We start from the raw sequence: 12,865 nt of genomic DNA on the forward strand, positions 1-12,865 counted from the left end.
TCGATCAACCATGTCGCGCACCTGAGCAGTGCACGCAGGTTTCCACTCGGTTCTTTGGCTCGTTGCTTTTCCGTCCGGAGAAACGTAGCCTCGACTGTTCTTTTATTGTTTGGCAAGGAAGCTGGATCTTCTAACAAAGGATACCTGGCGGGGCAATGTGGTTCCTTGCTGTGGCGGTCACCTGTGACATAGGTGAGGCCTCTTCTTACAACTTCAGGTTCCCTCTCTTCAGCAAGAGTCATTCATTCTTTTGCCGCACGGCTGGCGGTTTCCGCAGCGGCAACCCCGGCATTTTGGCTCGCATGCTGCGCCAATACTATCCCACTTCCTCCACTCCAGGAAGTCCCGGTTGGTGGTTGAAGTACCTGACTCCTGGAGCTTGATGCCATCCTGTCTGTTTGGTGGAAGTTGCTCCGGGATTCCCTGGTGAGCTCCTCGTACTGGACAGCAGCCGCTCTCATTGACCTTGCAAACTGTGACTTGGACATGGGGACCGACACAGACAGCTCCTCAAAGAGGTCAGGATGTGCTCCTCTGGCCATTTTCCCCAGGGGTCCGTCCCACAGCACGAGGTCCCCAACAGCTCTGACTCTCTGAGACGCCAGCTGACCTTCTCTACGGCTTATGAGTAAATCTATTTCTCTGTGTCGCACAAGTTCATCAGGCGGTATGTCTGGGAAGAATTTCTGCAGTTGCTTCGGAGTCACAAGTTTGTGGAGATTTGTGGAGTCTAGACAATAACAAACCGATTGATGTGATTTGAGAGTGACCTTGGGAGTGACGTTTAGAAGGTACCGCTTTGTCTCCACCTGAATCTTCATCCCCGCGACCCCATGGACGACGAGAGTGATTTCCTCACTCCTGAGGTTCAGTCTACTTGCAGCCTTCTGGGTTGTAAAATTGCTGTCTGAAGCCAAGTCAATTAACGTCCCGATTTTTTGTCCAGCATTAGCTGTGACTTCGAGAAGCATCATATTCACCGGCATCTCTTACAATCCACTTTCCACCGGAAGGCCCGGCTTATCTGTCACAGTGCTGAAGGCTCTGGATACGGTGTTTGAAAATACATCGCAACACTGTTTGGCCAATTCCGGTGCAAGTTTGCTGAAGAACTCCTCTTGATCCTCTCCATATTTCTTCCTGCCTTTATCTTCCTCTGGACCGAATCTGCTCTTTTCCTGACCTGCGCTGCTTTTCTTCATTTCAGCATTGGGGCACAGATAGTAATGATGCTCGGGAGTACGCTCATCCTTGCAGTCTTGGTCTTTACACAGACAGGCGGGTTTGCAGTATGAACAGTCATCATGGACCTCGAGACACCTCTTACTGCCCCCACCTTTCTTACTGCAGCCTTTTTCTCTCGTAGCTTTGGCGCTCGAAACCGTTTGCAAAAGTGGAGCTTCCTTTTGTGCTTTCCTTCACCGCAGACGACACACCGCGCATGGTCGCCGCCCGACTTGGTAGACTTGGCTCAGCCCTGGTTTCTCTTCTACTCGGATCTTCATCCCTCAGTTGCTGCAGCTGCTCATATACGCTCTCTTGCTCTTTGGGGAATTCCAAGAGACTGTCAAACCGATTATCTGATGCCACAGCATTTCCCCTGTCAGCGACATAGACCAGCCATTCCTTTTTGAGTGTTTCTGTAAGTTTACTTTCAATTCAACTTGTCACCAGTGGATTTTTGATAGCACCCGTGTCTCCAAGGCCACTCAAGTCTTGACGTGCCTTCCCCACAGTTTGAATTAATTCCAATATTTTCCGTGTCTGACGATTTCTGGCATTTTCTGTAACTCCTCCACAATTTCAACAGCAATGCACGTTCGATTCCAATAGCGGTTTTCTAGAACAGGGAAGATGTCATCAGCAGTGTGATAAGTAGTCAGGCGAAGGTCTCTTCTGATTTTGTGGTCCAGACTGTCCGGTAGTTGAATCTCTATCACCGCTCTTGAACAGGTCGGCTCTCCCTGCCTCTGGAGTGCTTCCCAGTCCTTTCTCCATCTGTGAAAATCACGTTCTCTGCCAGTAAACGTCATCGGTTTCAGTCTGATGGCTGGCGTGGGAACATTGGAGGAAACGCCCAACGCTGTTGGTGTTAGTATTTCAGCATACCCCTTTCTCCTTTCTTTCTTGGAAACCAACTTGGGGATGTGGAGTTCGAGCCACTTTAGGTGACGCAGAAGGTGCTTCCGATCACCTGGCGGGATCCATCATTTCCACCGACCATGCACCTCCTTCGCTGTCTGTACCAGTCCTTGCAGGTGGTTATGCATGAAGTCATACGCCTCCTGGTGGCCATCGGGTTGTACAGCAGCGACGTTTTCACATTCATCCTCTGCTGCTTGTAGTGCTGTGAACAGTTCAACATTTCCAAAGTTGTCCAAAGAGACTCCTGGATTAGGCTTCTGTCCTTCAGTTTCAACTCACACTCATTTGCCGTCTTTGCCAGGTCGGCTTTTTGCTGTTCAGTTAACACGGCTACTTTCTCTGCATTCAGCTCCGCCTCCCATTCCGCAATGAATCCGGCCCCCACATCATCATTGGCTTCCATGACTTTCTCGGCTTCTGTTGTGAGTTTATTGAAACTGACTCTGAGATCCTCTTCAGACATGTTTTGATGGGCCCTGGTAATACTGTTGGCCAGACGAGAAAATAATCATTTTGCTGTCGTTCGCTTTACCTTGAATTGCTCAACTGATTTCCCAATAGCCTGATCAGCCATGTTTGATTCCGCCTGCAGGCTGTTCACAGGTGAAAGGGCAAGTACAACTTTTTAATGGCGCTTTGATGTTGTTTTATCTCAACTTGATGTTCTTCCTTTTTAAGGATTCCAAGTTATTGCTGCTATTGCTCCAGCTCAAGGCTCCCAGATTTCTGTTTCCTGGTCCTCCAGTTTCCCGGACAAAAAGTTTTTCCCCCGACTGTCAAGAAGCATTTTCACTGTAAAGCAGTGTTTTCATTGTCAACTCACACAAAACGCTGGGGGAAAGCAGCAGGCCAGGCTGCATCTATAAGGAGAAGCGCTGTGTGTGTTGCTTGAAGTTCCAGCACCTGCAGATTTCCTCGTGTTTGCCTTTTCACTGTCAACCAGTTTTTCACTGTCAAGTCGGAGTTCTTATTCTGTTTTTTGAATATGTGCAGCCTCCCCACTTGAAAGAGATTGAATGCGCCTACCTGAAGGTTTTTAACCGGATTCCACTCAATGATCAAACAACTTTTCCTTTCATTTTTCGCAACTGTGGCAGTCTTATAGTTCCGTTAGTTCTTAGTCATAAGTCATAAAAAATGTCATGTTGTCATTAGGTTAAGGTTAAGGTGAAAAACTGGCTGCCTCTCGGATTTTGTAGACGAATTCGGACCTGCACCTCGGTTTCTCTACTGAACCGTTATGGCCTCCGACCGGGCGAACTCTCTCGAAGGTTCGCGAGCTCTTAAGCCCCACGTCATCTCCAAGAAGCGCCTGCGCGCGATGGGCCCCGTGTCGGAGTTAACTCAAACGCAGTGACAGCGGTGCTCTTCTCCATGAAACGGTCTCCAGTTATTTAAAGTTCGGCATCTTACCGCAGATTCCAATGCTGCTCTCGGACTGCCGGCGTGATGATGCAGGGTCCGCCAAACTGTTTCAGGCAGTAGGTTCTGTCTGGTCTATCAGTAAATTCTTGTTCTTGCTTTTAACCATATAAATATTATTTTCTTTTGCCTCTAGGTCCCAATGCTTTCTAGAAACTCAAGTTTGACTTGACACTCACCTTACTCCCCACCGCTTCGCCATCTCACCACAATACCACAAGTCATGGGAACTGAAATACTCATTCCGTCCATTGAGTCTTCTCCACCATTCAATCACGACTGTTGGATTATCCCTCTAAACCCCATTCTGCTGCTTTGCCCCGTCACCTTTGACACTCTTATTAATCAACTACCCACCATTTATTTACTTAAAGCCCATTACTCCGCTGGGTTTAGGACAGCAATGAAGAGGTTCACCAGGATGTTGTCTGGATTAGAGGCATGAGCTGCTGTGTAAGGAGAGTTCGGACAAACTTGGGCTGTTTTCTCTGGTGTGGAGGCGGCTCAGGGTGAGCTGAGAGAGCTTGATCAGATTACCAGAGGTATAGACAGAGTAGAGAGCTGCCATTTTTAACCTTCTGCGTCAAGATGTCCAATAGCAGAGATCAAGCATTTAGAGAGTTTGCAGAAGAGGTTCACCAGGATGTTGTCTGGATTAGAGGCATGAGCTACTGTGTAAGGAGAGTTCGGACAAACTTGGGCTGCTTCTCTGACGTGGAGGAGGCTCAGGGTGCCCTGATACGGCTTGACAAGATTAAAAGAGATATAGGTAGAGTAGATAGCTGCCATTTTAAATCTTCGGGTCAAAATACCTAATACCAGACAGCATGCATTTAAGTAGATGAGGGGCCTATGGAATTTATTGCCACTGACGGCACAGTTGCCAAGTGATTATTTAAAGCAGAGGTTGATCAGTGCTTGATCAGTAAAGGCATCAAAGGTCATGGGGAGAGGGCAGGGAATGGGGTTGAGAAGGGAAATAAAAGACACGCGGGCAGACTCATTTAGGGGCTCTTGTCTGGCACGGAGCAGTGGGGCTGAACACCGGTTCGTTTTCCACTCTCGGACCTTCACTGAGATCATTTCCCATCAGTACATGTTTTACCAACAGTACATTTCAAAGTTCAAGTTCAATGTAAATTTATTATCAAAACGTGTTAATCAGAAGTTATCGAACAATTCCTTTTCTTGTTGGCAAGGTAACTCAATGCTCACCCCCTGCCTGGGGGAGGGAATGGGACCAATTCCAGAGGGGAGGGTTGGGTGAGTGTGGGACTTTGTGAAGGAGTCCGAACTCCATCCTCCTGATTCCCCTTCCCCTTCTCACTCCCCTCCCTCCCACTCCACTGATGTGTTTGTGAGAGAGACAGAGAGACCTGTGTGCCCAGTCACATTCCGTTAGTGATGTGCTGTCCCTACCTACACACTCACACTCCTCTGTACACAACAATCCTCACAAGCTCAAATGATCCAAAAATCTTATCCCCTCCCTCCTGCACCAACTCTTTAGCCACGTGTTAAACTGTATAATCTTCTGATCCCTGCCACATCACACGGACAGCAGTCCTGAGATCACAGGCCTGGAGGAGCTGTCCTTTCAATTAGCACCTCACTTCCTGAACTCCCTTAACTTAACCTCGTTACTCTACCAGCCCATATCATTGTTACCCACATGGACCACGACCTTCACTGTCCTCCCTCCTGAGGAATGCTGAGCACTCGACCGGAGATGACCCAGATGCCAGCATGCAGGAGGGAACACACCATCCTGGAATTTCATTCTCACCTACAGAACATCCTGTCAGTTCCCTGAGCTAACAAGCCACGTATCACCACAGCTCACCTCTTCTCCTCCCTTCCCTTCTCAGTCTCAGAGCCATGCTAAGTGCCAGAGCCCCTAATGCTGTGACTTTCCTTTGCCACGTCATCCCACCATCCCCGACTGTACCTAAAGAGATACCTGTGTTGTTCAGAGGGATGGACACAGGGGGAAACTGCACTGTTTCCCCTTTCACCTTCCTCACTGTCAACCAGTTTCCTGTGCCGTGCACCTTGGGTGCAAATACCTCTCAAATGTCCTACCTATCACCCCTTCAGCCTCCGGAATGATCTGGAGTTCATCCAGTTCCAGCTCCAACTCCGTAATGTGGATTGTTCGGAGCTGAAGCCGGATGCCCTTCTCACAGGTGTAGTTATCAGGGACACAGGAGGGTCCCCTGCCTTCCCACATTCCACAAAACAGCTTTCCACCACCCCGCCTGTCATCTCCACTGTTTCAACTAAGAAAATGTAAAGGGGCAAAAAAAATTCTACCTCCATTATGATTTTGCCTTCTCTGACTGACTGCTCTCCCCACTGACACCTCAAAGAATTAAAGCCTCAAAGTATCCGCTCCAACTCTGTCCACGCCAACAGTGACCGCTCCACTTGCTCCTGCTAATAAAGGTTTTCTTGATAATCCATCCTGACTGTGGAGTGGCCACTGCTGAAAGCTCAAAAATAACCTGCCCTGAACCACTGCCTTTAATACTCCATTGGTGAACCTGAGTGAATTACGTCCTCTGAAGCTTATGATCTCTCAGATTCACGTTGGGTCAAAGCTTGATACGGTGACACAAGGATGAATGACTGATTGAAACCCATCCCAGTCAGAGCAGGTGACCACCCTCCCCACAGTGTGAACCCACCACTGTCTCTGCAGTGTGGATCAGTGTGTGAATGCCTTCCCACAGTCTGAGCAGGTGACCACCCTCCCCACAGTGTGAACCCACCTCTGTCTCTGCAGTGTGGATCAGTGTGTGAATGCCTTCCCACAGTCTGAGCAGTTGATGTTCAGTCAGTTGAGATGTCTGAGCGAATTCATTCCCACAATCAGAAGAGGTGACTGGCATCGCCCAGTGTGAACGCGCTGATGGACTTTGAAGCCTGATGACCGAGTGAATCCCTTTCCACAATCTGAGCAGGTGAACGGTTTCTCCCCAGTGTGAGTTCGGCAGTGCCTCACCAGGTTGGATGACGCAGTGAATCCTTTCCCACATTCACGACACGTGAACGGCTTCTCCCCAGTGTGAATTCGGCAGTGCTTCACAAGGTGGGATGAGTCAATGAATCCCTTCCCACATTCACAGCATGTGAATGGCTTCTCCCCAGTGTGAATTCGGATGTGCTTCACAAGGGAGTATGAATCAGCGAATCCCTTCCTACATTTGGAGCAGCTGAACGGCTTCTCCCCAGTGTGAATTCGCTGATGTACATTCAGATGAGACGACTGAGTGAATCCCTTCCCACATTCAGAGCATGTGAATGGCTTCTCCCCAGTGTGAATTCGGCAGTGCTTCACAAGGTGGGATGAGTCAGTGAATCCCTTCCCACATTCAGAGCACGTGAATGGCTTCTCCCCAGTGTGAATTCGGCAGTGCTTCACAAGGGAGAATGAATCAGTGAATCCCTTCCCACATTCAGTGCAGCTGAACGGTTTCTCCCCAGTGTGAATTCGCTGATGTACTTTCAGATGAGATGACTGGGTGAACCCCTTGCCACATTGAAAGCAGCTGAACGGTTTCTCCCCAGTGTGAACTCGCTGATGTTCAGTCAGTTGAGATGACCGAGCAAATCCTTTTCCACATTCAGAGCAAATGAACGGCCTCTCCCCAGTGTGAACTCGGTAGTGCCTCACAAGTTTGGATGAGTCACTGAATCCCTTCCCACATTCAGAGCAAGTGAATGGCCTCTCCCCGGTGTGAACTCGCTGGTGTCTCTGTAGTGTGGATGAACGAGTGAATCCCTTCCCACAGTCTAAGCAGGTGAACGACATCTTTTCAGTGTGAACTCACTGGTGTTCATTCAGTTGAGATGATTCAGTGAATCCTTTCGCACACAGAGCAGGTGATTGGCCTCTCCCCGGTGTGAACTTGCTGGTGTCACTGTGGCATGGTTGAGTGTGTGAATGCCTTCCCACCATGTAAACAGGTTACTGTCTTCTCACTGGGGAATTTTCAGATGTATATTTAGCACCGACGACAGAATGAATTGCTTCCCGCTGTCAGAACAGGTGTAGCATCTCATTGTGGTGTGAACTTGCTGATGTATCTTCAGGCTGGATGACTGAGTAGTTCCCCTCCCTCACACAGAGCAGGTGAATGGCCTCTCCCCACTGTGAACTCACTGGCGTGTCTGTGGGTAGGCTGTGAGTGAATCCCCTCCCTCACACAGAGCAGGTGAATGGCCTCTCCCCACTGTGAACTCACTAGCGTGTCTGTGGGTAGGCTGTGAGTGAATCCCCTCCCTCACACAGAGCAGGTGAATGGCCTCTCCCCACTGTGAACTCACTGGCGTGTCTGTGGGTAGGCTGTGAGTGAATCCCCTCCCTCACACAGAGCAGGTGAATGGCCTCTCCCCACTGTGAACTCACTGGTGTGTCTGTGGGTAGGCTGTGAGTGAATCCCCTCCCTCACACAGAGCAGGTGAATGGCCTCTCCCCACTGTGAACTCACTGGCGTGTGTGTGGGTAGGCTGTGAGTGAATCCCTTCCCACACTGAGAGAAGGAGAATGATATCTCACTGCGATCAATCATCTGGCAATTCAGACAGTCAGATGTTTGAATCCCTTCTACAATCAATGCAGTTGAAGAACTGATCTCCAGTGAGCAAATGCTGGTGTGTTCTCAGCTCCCGGTTCCAGTGGATAACACTGAGTTACAACAGAAAACTTCATTTCAGACACAAAACACATTTCCAGCTGGGATGAGATAATTCTTCATCTCCAAGGATTGACAATAGATGTGTCGGTCTTGCAAAGAAAATATTTGGCCAATCCTTATATATCCGTAAATAGACAGCCCATGCACAAGTGTTCTGCCATTTCAAACCTGTAAAAATATTTGAAAGGACATCAATAGGTGAAGGACAGTTTTTCAGGTGAGATTTTAGTCTGTGGTGAGAACATAAGGAAAAGGAGTAGGAGAACATCATCTGGCCCGTCTCCACCAACCTGCCTTTTCCCCATCGCCCTTCATTCCCCTTCTTTGCAAACATCTATCCAACCTCGTCTCAAATGCATTTACTGAGGTAGCCTCCACTGCTTCATTGGGCAGAGAAATCTATAGATTCCCAACTCTTGGGGGAAATCTTCATCTCCATCCCAAATGCCCCGAATGTTAAAGTGATGTCCTCTAGTTCTACTCTCAACTACCAGTGGAAACAACTTTTCTACCTCTACCTTAACTATCTGAATCATAATTTTGCATGTTTCTATAAGATCATCTCTCAATGTGAGCTCTGGCATCAGAATATCACCCAGTTCATCTCATGTTGAGATATACCACAGGTGACTGTGGGAAGCAGATGGAGTTCAACCTGGTGGTTCATTTCGGTAGGTCCAATTTGAAGACAGAATACAATATTAATGATAGGACTCTTGGCAGTTTGGAGGAGCAGCGAGATCGTGGGATCTATGTCAATAGTTCATGCAAAGCTGCTACGCAGCTGGACAATGTTTTTAAGAAGGCCTTCATCAGACATGGGACTGAGTTCAAAAGTGGTGAGGTACTACTACAGATATAAAAGGCCTTCGTTAGGCCCTACTTTTAGCACTGCGTTCAATTCTGATCACCTCACAACAGGAAAAAACACTCTAAATAGGGTGCAGAGGAGTTTGACAAGGATGTTGCTTGGATTGGAGAGCACGCCTTACAAGAGTAGGCTGAGTAAACTTTGGAGCGATGGAAGATGAGAGGTGACCTGAGAGAGTTGTATAAGATGATGAGAGGCATTGATCGCGTGGATAGCCAGAGGTTTCTCCCCAGGGCTGAACGAGCCAACATGAGGGGGCATAGTTTTAAGGTGCTTGGAAGTAGGTACAAGGGGGATACCAGAGATAAGCTTTTTTTTTCACTCTCTTTTCACACAGAGAGTGGCAGGTACATGGAATGCACCGCCAGCGACGGTGGAAAAGGTGGATACAATAAGGGTCTTTTCAGACACTGTTCGGTAGGTACGTGCAATGCACTGCCAGCGACGGTGGTAAAGGTGGATACAATAAGGGTCTTTTCAGACACTGTTCAGTAGGTACGTGGAGCTGGGAATAATAGAGGGATATTTGGTAGTGAAACTCTTGGCAGATTCTAGAGTAGGTTATATGGTCGGCATGAGGTTGTCATCCGAAGGGCCTGTAATGAATTGCAGACTTATGTTTCTGTGTTTATATGTGAACTCCCCATCTTCTAACAAGGCATGGATCAAGCCTCCTGACTGACCAACAAAATCTCTGACTGTATTCCTGTCTGTATGAGAAAGGGCTCTACTTCTGCCTTCAATCAACCTATGACTTGGCTCAGTCTGTCTCTGTCCTTTGGTATTATTTCAAGTTCATGTTCCACAACACGACAAAGTGAACTTGTTACTACATGTCTGATCCTGGAGATTTTCTAATTACTGGGATCCCCTCCCCCCAGCTGAGTGACAGTGATGAACCCATCGATGGCAATGCCAATGACTATGAAGGGGTGGGCAGTAGTTACTCTCATTGGAGTGTGGCACTTTTGTGATGTGAAAGCTACAGGTCACCTGTCATCGAGGACAAAGGTGTTTCATATCGTTATTTACCCAGAGAGAACTAAAGCTGACCGGAGGATTTTTTTTATGCTATACAATAGTAATTGACATTCTCACCGACTGGGAGGTAGACTCTTTATCTGAGAGTAACCGGACACTATATTTTTGTTCCGAGGTACTGATCCTCGGATTTACATGGCTGGAAGTCGCTGCGTTAGGGACAATCTCTATGGGGACAACGCTGGCCTGTCAACCATGGCTGCCTCCTTACCCAGAAGACAGCACGGCGGAGAAACCTGTCCATCAGCCATCCAAGGACCCAGCGATGCGCATGCGCCGGAGAAATGGCGGCGCCGCCAGCTCTCAACCGCCGTAAACTCCCCGTGACTCGGGTAAATCGTGGGACTGAGAGAGACGGAAAGGACTGGGACTGTCCTGAGGTGCGGGACCAGTGTGGACGGAGCTCATGGTAATTTTTCTTCAATCGCGGTTCAGACGCCGGTGATTAAGCTCCCACCCGCGACCCCGCTCCTACCTGCGTCCGATCCCCGAGAGCCTCTCGTCTGCTGAGCGCATGCGCAATGTTCACGATTGGCTGTGCCGCCCACGCATGCGCATTGGTTTAAACAGGATTAAAAAATCTGCAGACGCGGAAATCCAAAGCAACACGTGGAGGAACTCAGTGGGGCAGAAAGCAACTATGGAGAGGAGAGAACAGTCGGCGTTTCAGACCCACACCCTTCTTCAGGACTGGAAAGTCAGTATGTGGGGGGAGATGAAGTGATAGGGCAAACCGGGAGAAGGGGAGAGTAAAGAGCTGAGAAGTTAATGAGTCAGAGAGATAAAGGGCTGGAGAATAATAATATTTTATTGATCCTGAGTGGGAAATTCATTTCGTTACAGCAGCAACATTTAGAAATACACTTAACAGTGTGCAGACTTTACTAATAAGAAAGTAGAGAATAATAATATACACAGTAATACTGTACCAATGTGCAATAATATTGCATGAAATAATAATGCAGGGATTATTGAACTAAGATGTGTGTTCACCTATCTCAGAAAGATGAACTCTTGCAGTTGGTAAGAAACAATTTCTGTAACTATGCTTGAGACGGCGGGGATGAGTGAGTCTGTTAGAAAGAGGGAAGGGGAATCTGCTGCCTGTCGGGTAGGTGATGGAGAGGATATGACAGATTGTCCATAATCGGTAAGTTTATCAAAGAATGGATCCATGTCTCCTGATGAGTTTATTTTGTCTTTTTGCACCGATGCTGCTCCCCCAACAGAAAGCAGCAAAGAAGACTGCACTCGCTACAACAGACTGGTAAAAGATCTGCACCAACCTGCCTCACACATTCAAGCATCTCGGCTTCCTTAGAAGACAAAGTCTACTGATCCCCTTCTTGAAAACAACCTTTCTGTTGGTTTTTCAGTCATGTCTTTACCCGAGGTGAACACCCAACTAATTGTCCTCCACCACAGTGACCTCTGCTCCCAGAATGTGTGCAGGACTCGTCACTGTCCTCTTCCTCCTAAAATCAATCACCATTTCCCTGGTTTCGGGCACATTCAGGAGCAGGTGATTCCTCCTCACTATTCCACAATCCTGTCCACCAGTCCTCTGTACCCCGACTCCTGCCCATCTCTAATGCACCCAACTACCGCAGAGTCATCAGAGAACTTCTGCAAGTGGCCAGACTCAGAGTTGTACTGAAAGTCTGAGGCGCACAGTGTGAACGGAAACGGAGACAGGACAGTCCCTTGTGGGGCTTCAGAGACACTCACCTCCACTTCAGGCACAGAACTACCGAGCGGTACAAACTGGGGTCTGTCTGCCAGGAAGGCAGTGATCCAGGAGAGAGTGAATTTGTCTACACCCATTCTTTGCAATTTCTTGCTCAGAAGACGCGGATAGATTACACTGAAGGCACTAGAGCGATTTAAAGTGATGATTCTCACAATGCCACCAGCATCATTCCAGTGGGAGTGAGCTCACTGCAACAGGTGGATGACAGAACACAGAAGCAAAGAAAACCTGCAGCACAACACTGAGCCCAACATGTCCTTATCGTAGAACTGCCTCGGCTTGCCCATAGCTCCATGTACCTATCCAGGAGTCTCTGAAAAGACCCTATCGTTTCCACCTCCACCACGGTCGCCGGCAGCCCATTCCACGCACTCAGCACTCTCTGCGTAAAAAACACAGGCCACTGACATCTCCTCTGTATCTACTTACAAGCACCTTCAGTATACCTCCATTCGTGCTCGCCAGTTCAGCCCTGGGAAAAAGCCTCTGACTATCCACATGATCAATGCCTCTCATTATCTTGTACACCTCCATCAGGTCACCTCTCATCCTCCGTCGCTCCAAGGAGAAAAGCCAGGTTCACTCAACCGATTCTCATAAGGCATGCTCCCCAATCCAGGCAACATCCTTGTAAATCTCCTCTGCACCCTTTCTATGGTTTTCACATCCTTCCTGTAGTGAGGCGACCAGAAATGAGCAGAGTAATCAGAGTGAGGTCTGACCAGGGTCATATATAGGTGCAACATTACCTCTCAGCTCTTAAACTCATGCACCACGTGCCTTCTTTACCACAAATTCGACTTGTGTAGCAGCTTTGAGTGTCCTGTGAACCCGGACCCCAAGATCCCTCTGATCCTCCACACTGCCTAGAGTCTTACCATTAATACTACGTTCTGCTATCATATTTGACCTACCAGATGAACTACCTCACACTTC

The 12,865-nt window shown here is 48.4% G+C and overlaps 1 protein-coding gene across 1 annotated transcript; it reads right to left on the minus strand.

Annotated features, from left to right (window-relative positions):
• Positions 1 to 4,729: 4,729 nt before the first annotated feature.
• LOC132385699 (gastrula zinc finger protein XlCGF8.2DB-like) lies at positions 4,730 to 7,768 on the minus strand. The gene has a single exon (XM_059957911.1). It carries the CDS (start codon positions 7,379 to 7,381, stop codon positions 6,404 to 6,406), a length of 978 nt encoding a protein of 325 aa, XP_059813894.1. The 5' UTR covers positions 7,382 to 7,768; the 3' UTR covers positions 4,730 to 6,403.
• Between the last annotated feature and the right edge of the window lie 5,097 nt (positions 7,769 to 12,865).

This window comes from Hypanus sabinus (genome assembly GCF_030144855.1).
Source record: "Hypanus sabinus isolate sHypSab1 chromosome X2 unlocalized genomic scaffold, sHypSab1.hap1 SUPER_X2_unloc_1, whole genome shotgun sequence".
In the NCBI taxonomy this organism is placed as follows: Eukaryota; Metazoa; Chordata; class Chondrichthyes; order Myliobatiformes; family Dasyatidae; genus Hypanus; species Hypanus sabinus.

What these genes read in the sequence shown, in the direction of transcription:
- LOC132385699 (XM_059957911.1), bottom strand. Translation starts at nt 7,381, where the DNA reads ATGTCGTTCACCTGCTTAGACTGTGGGAAGGGATTCACTCGTTCATCC.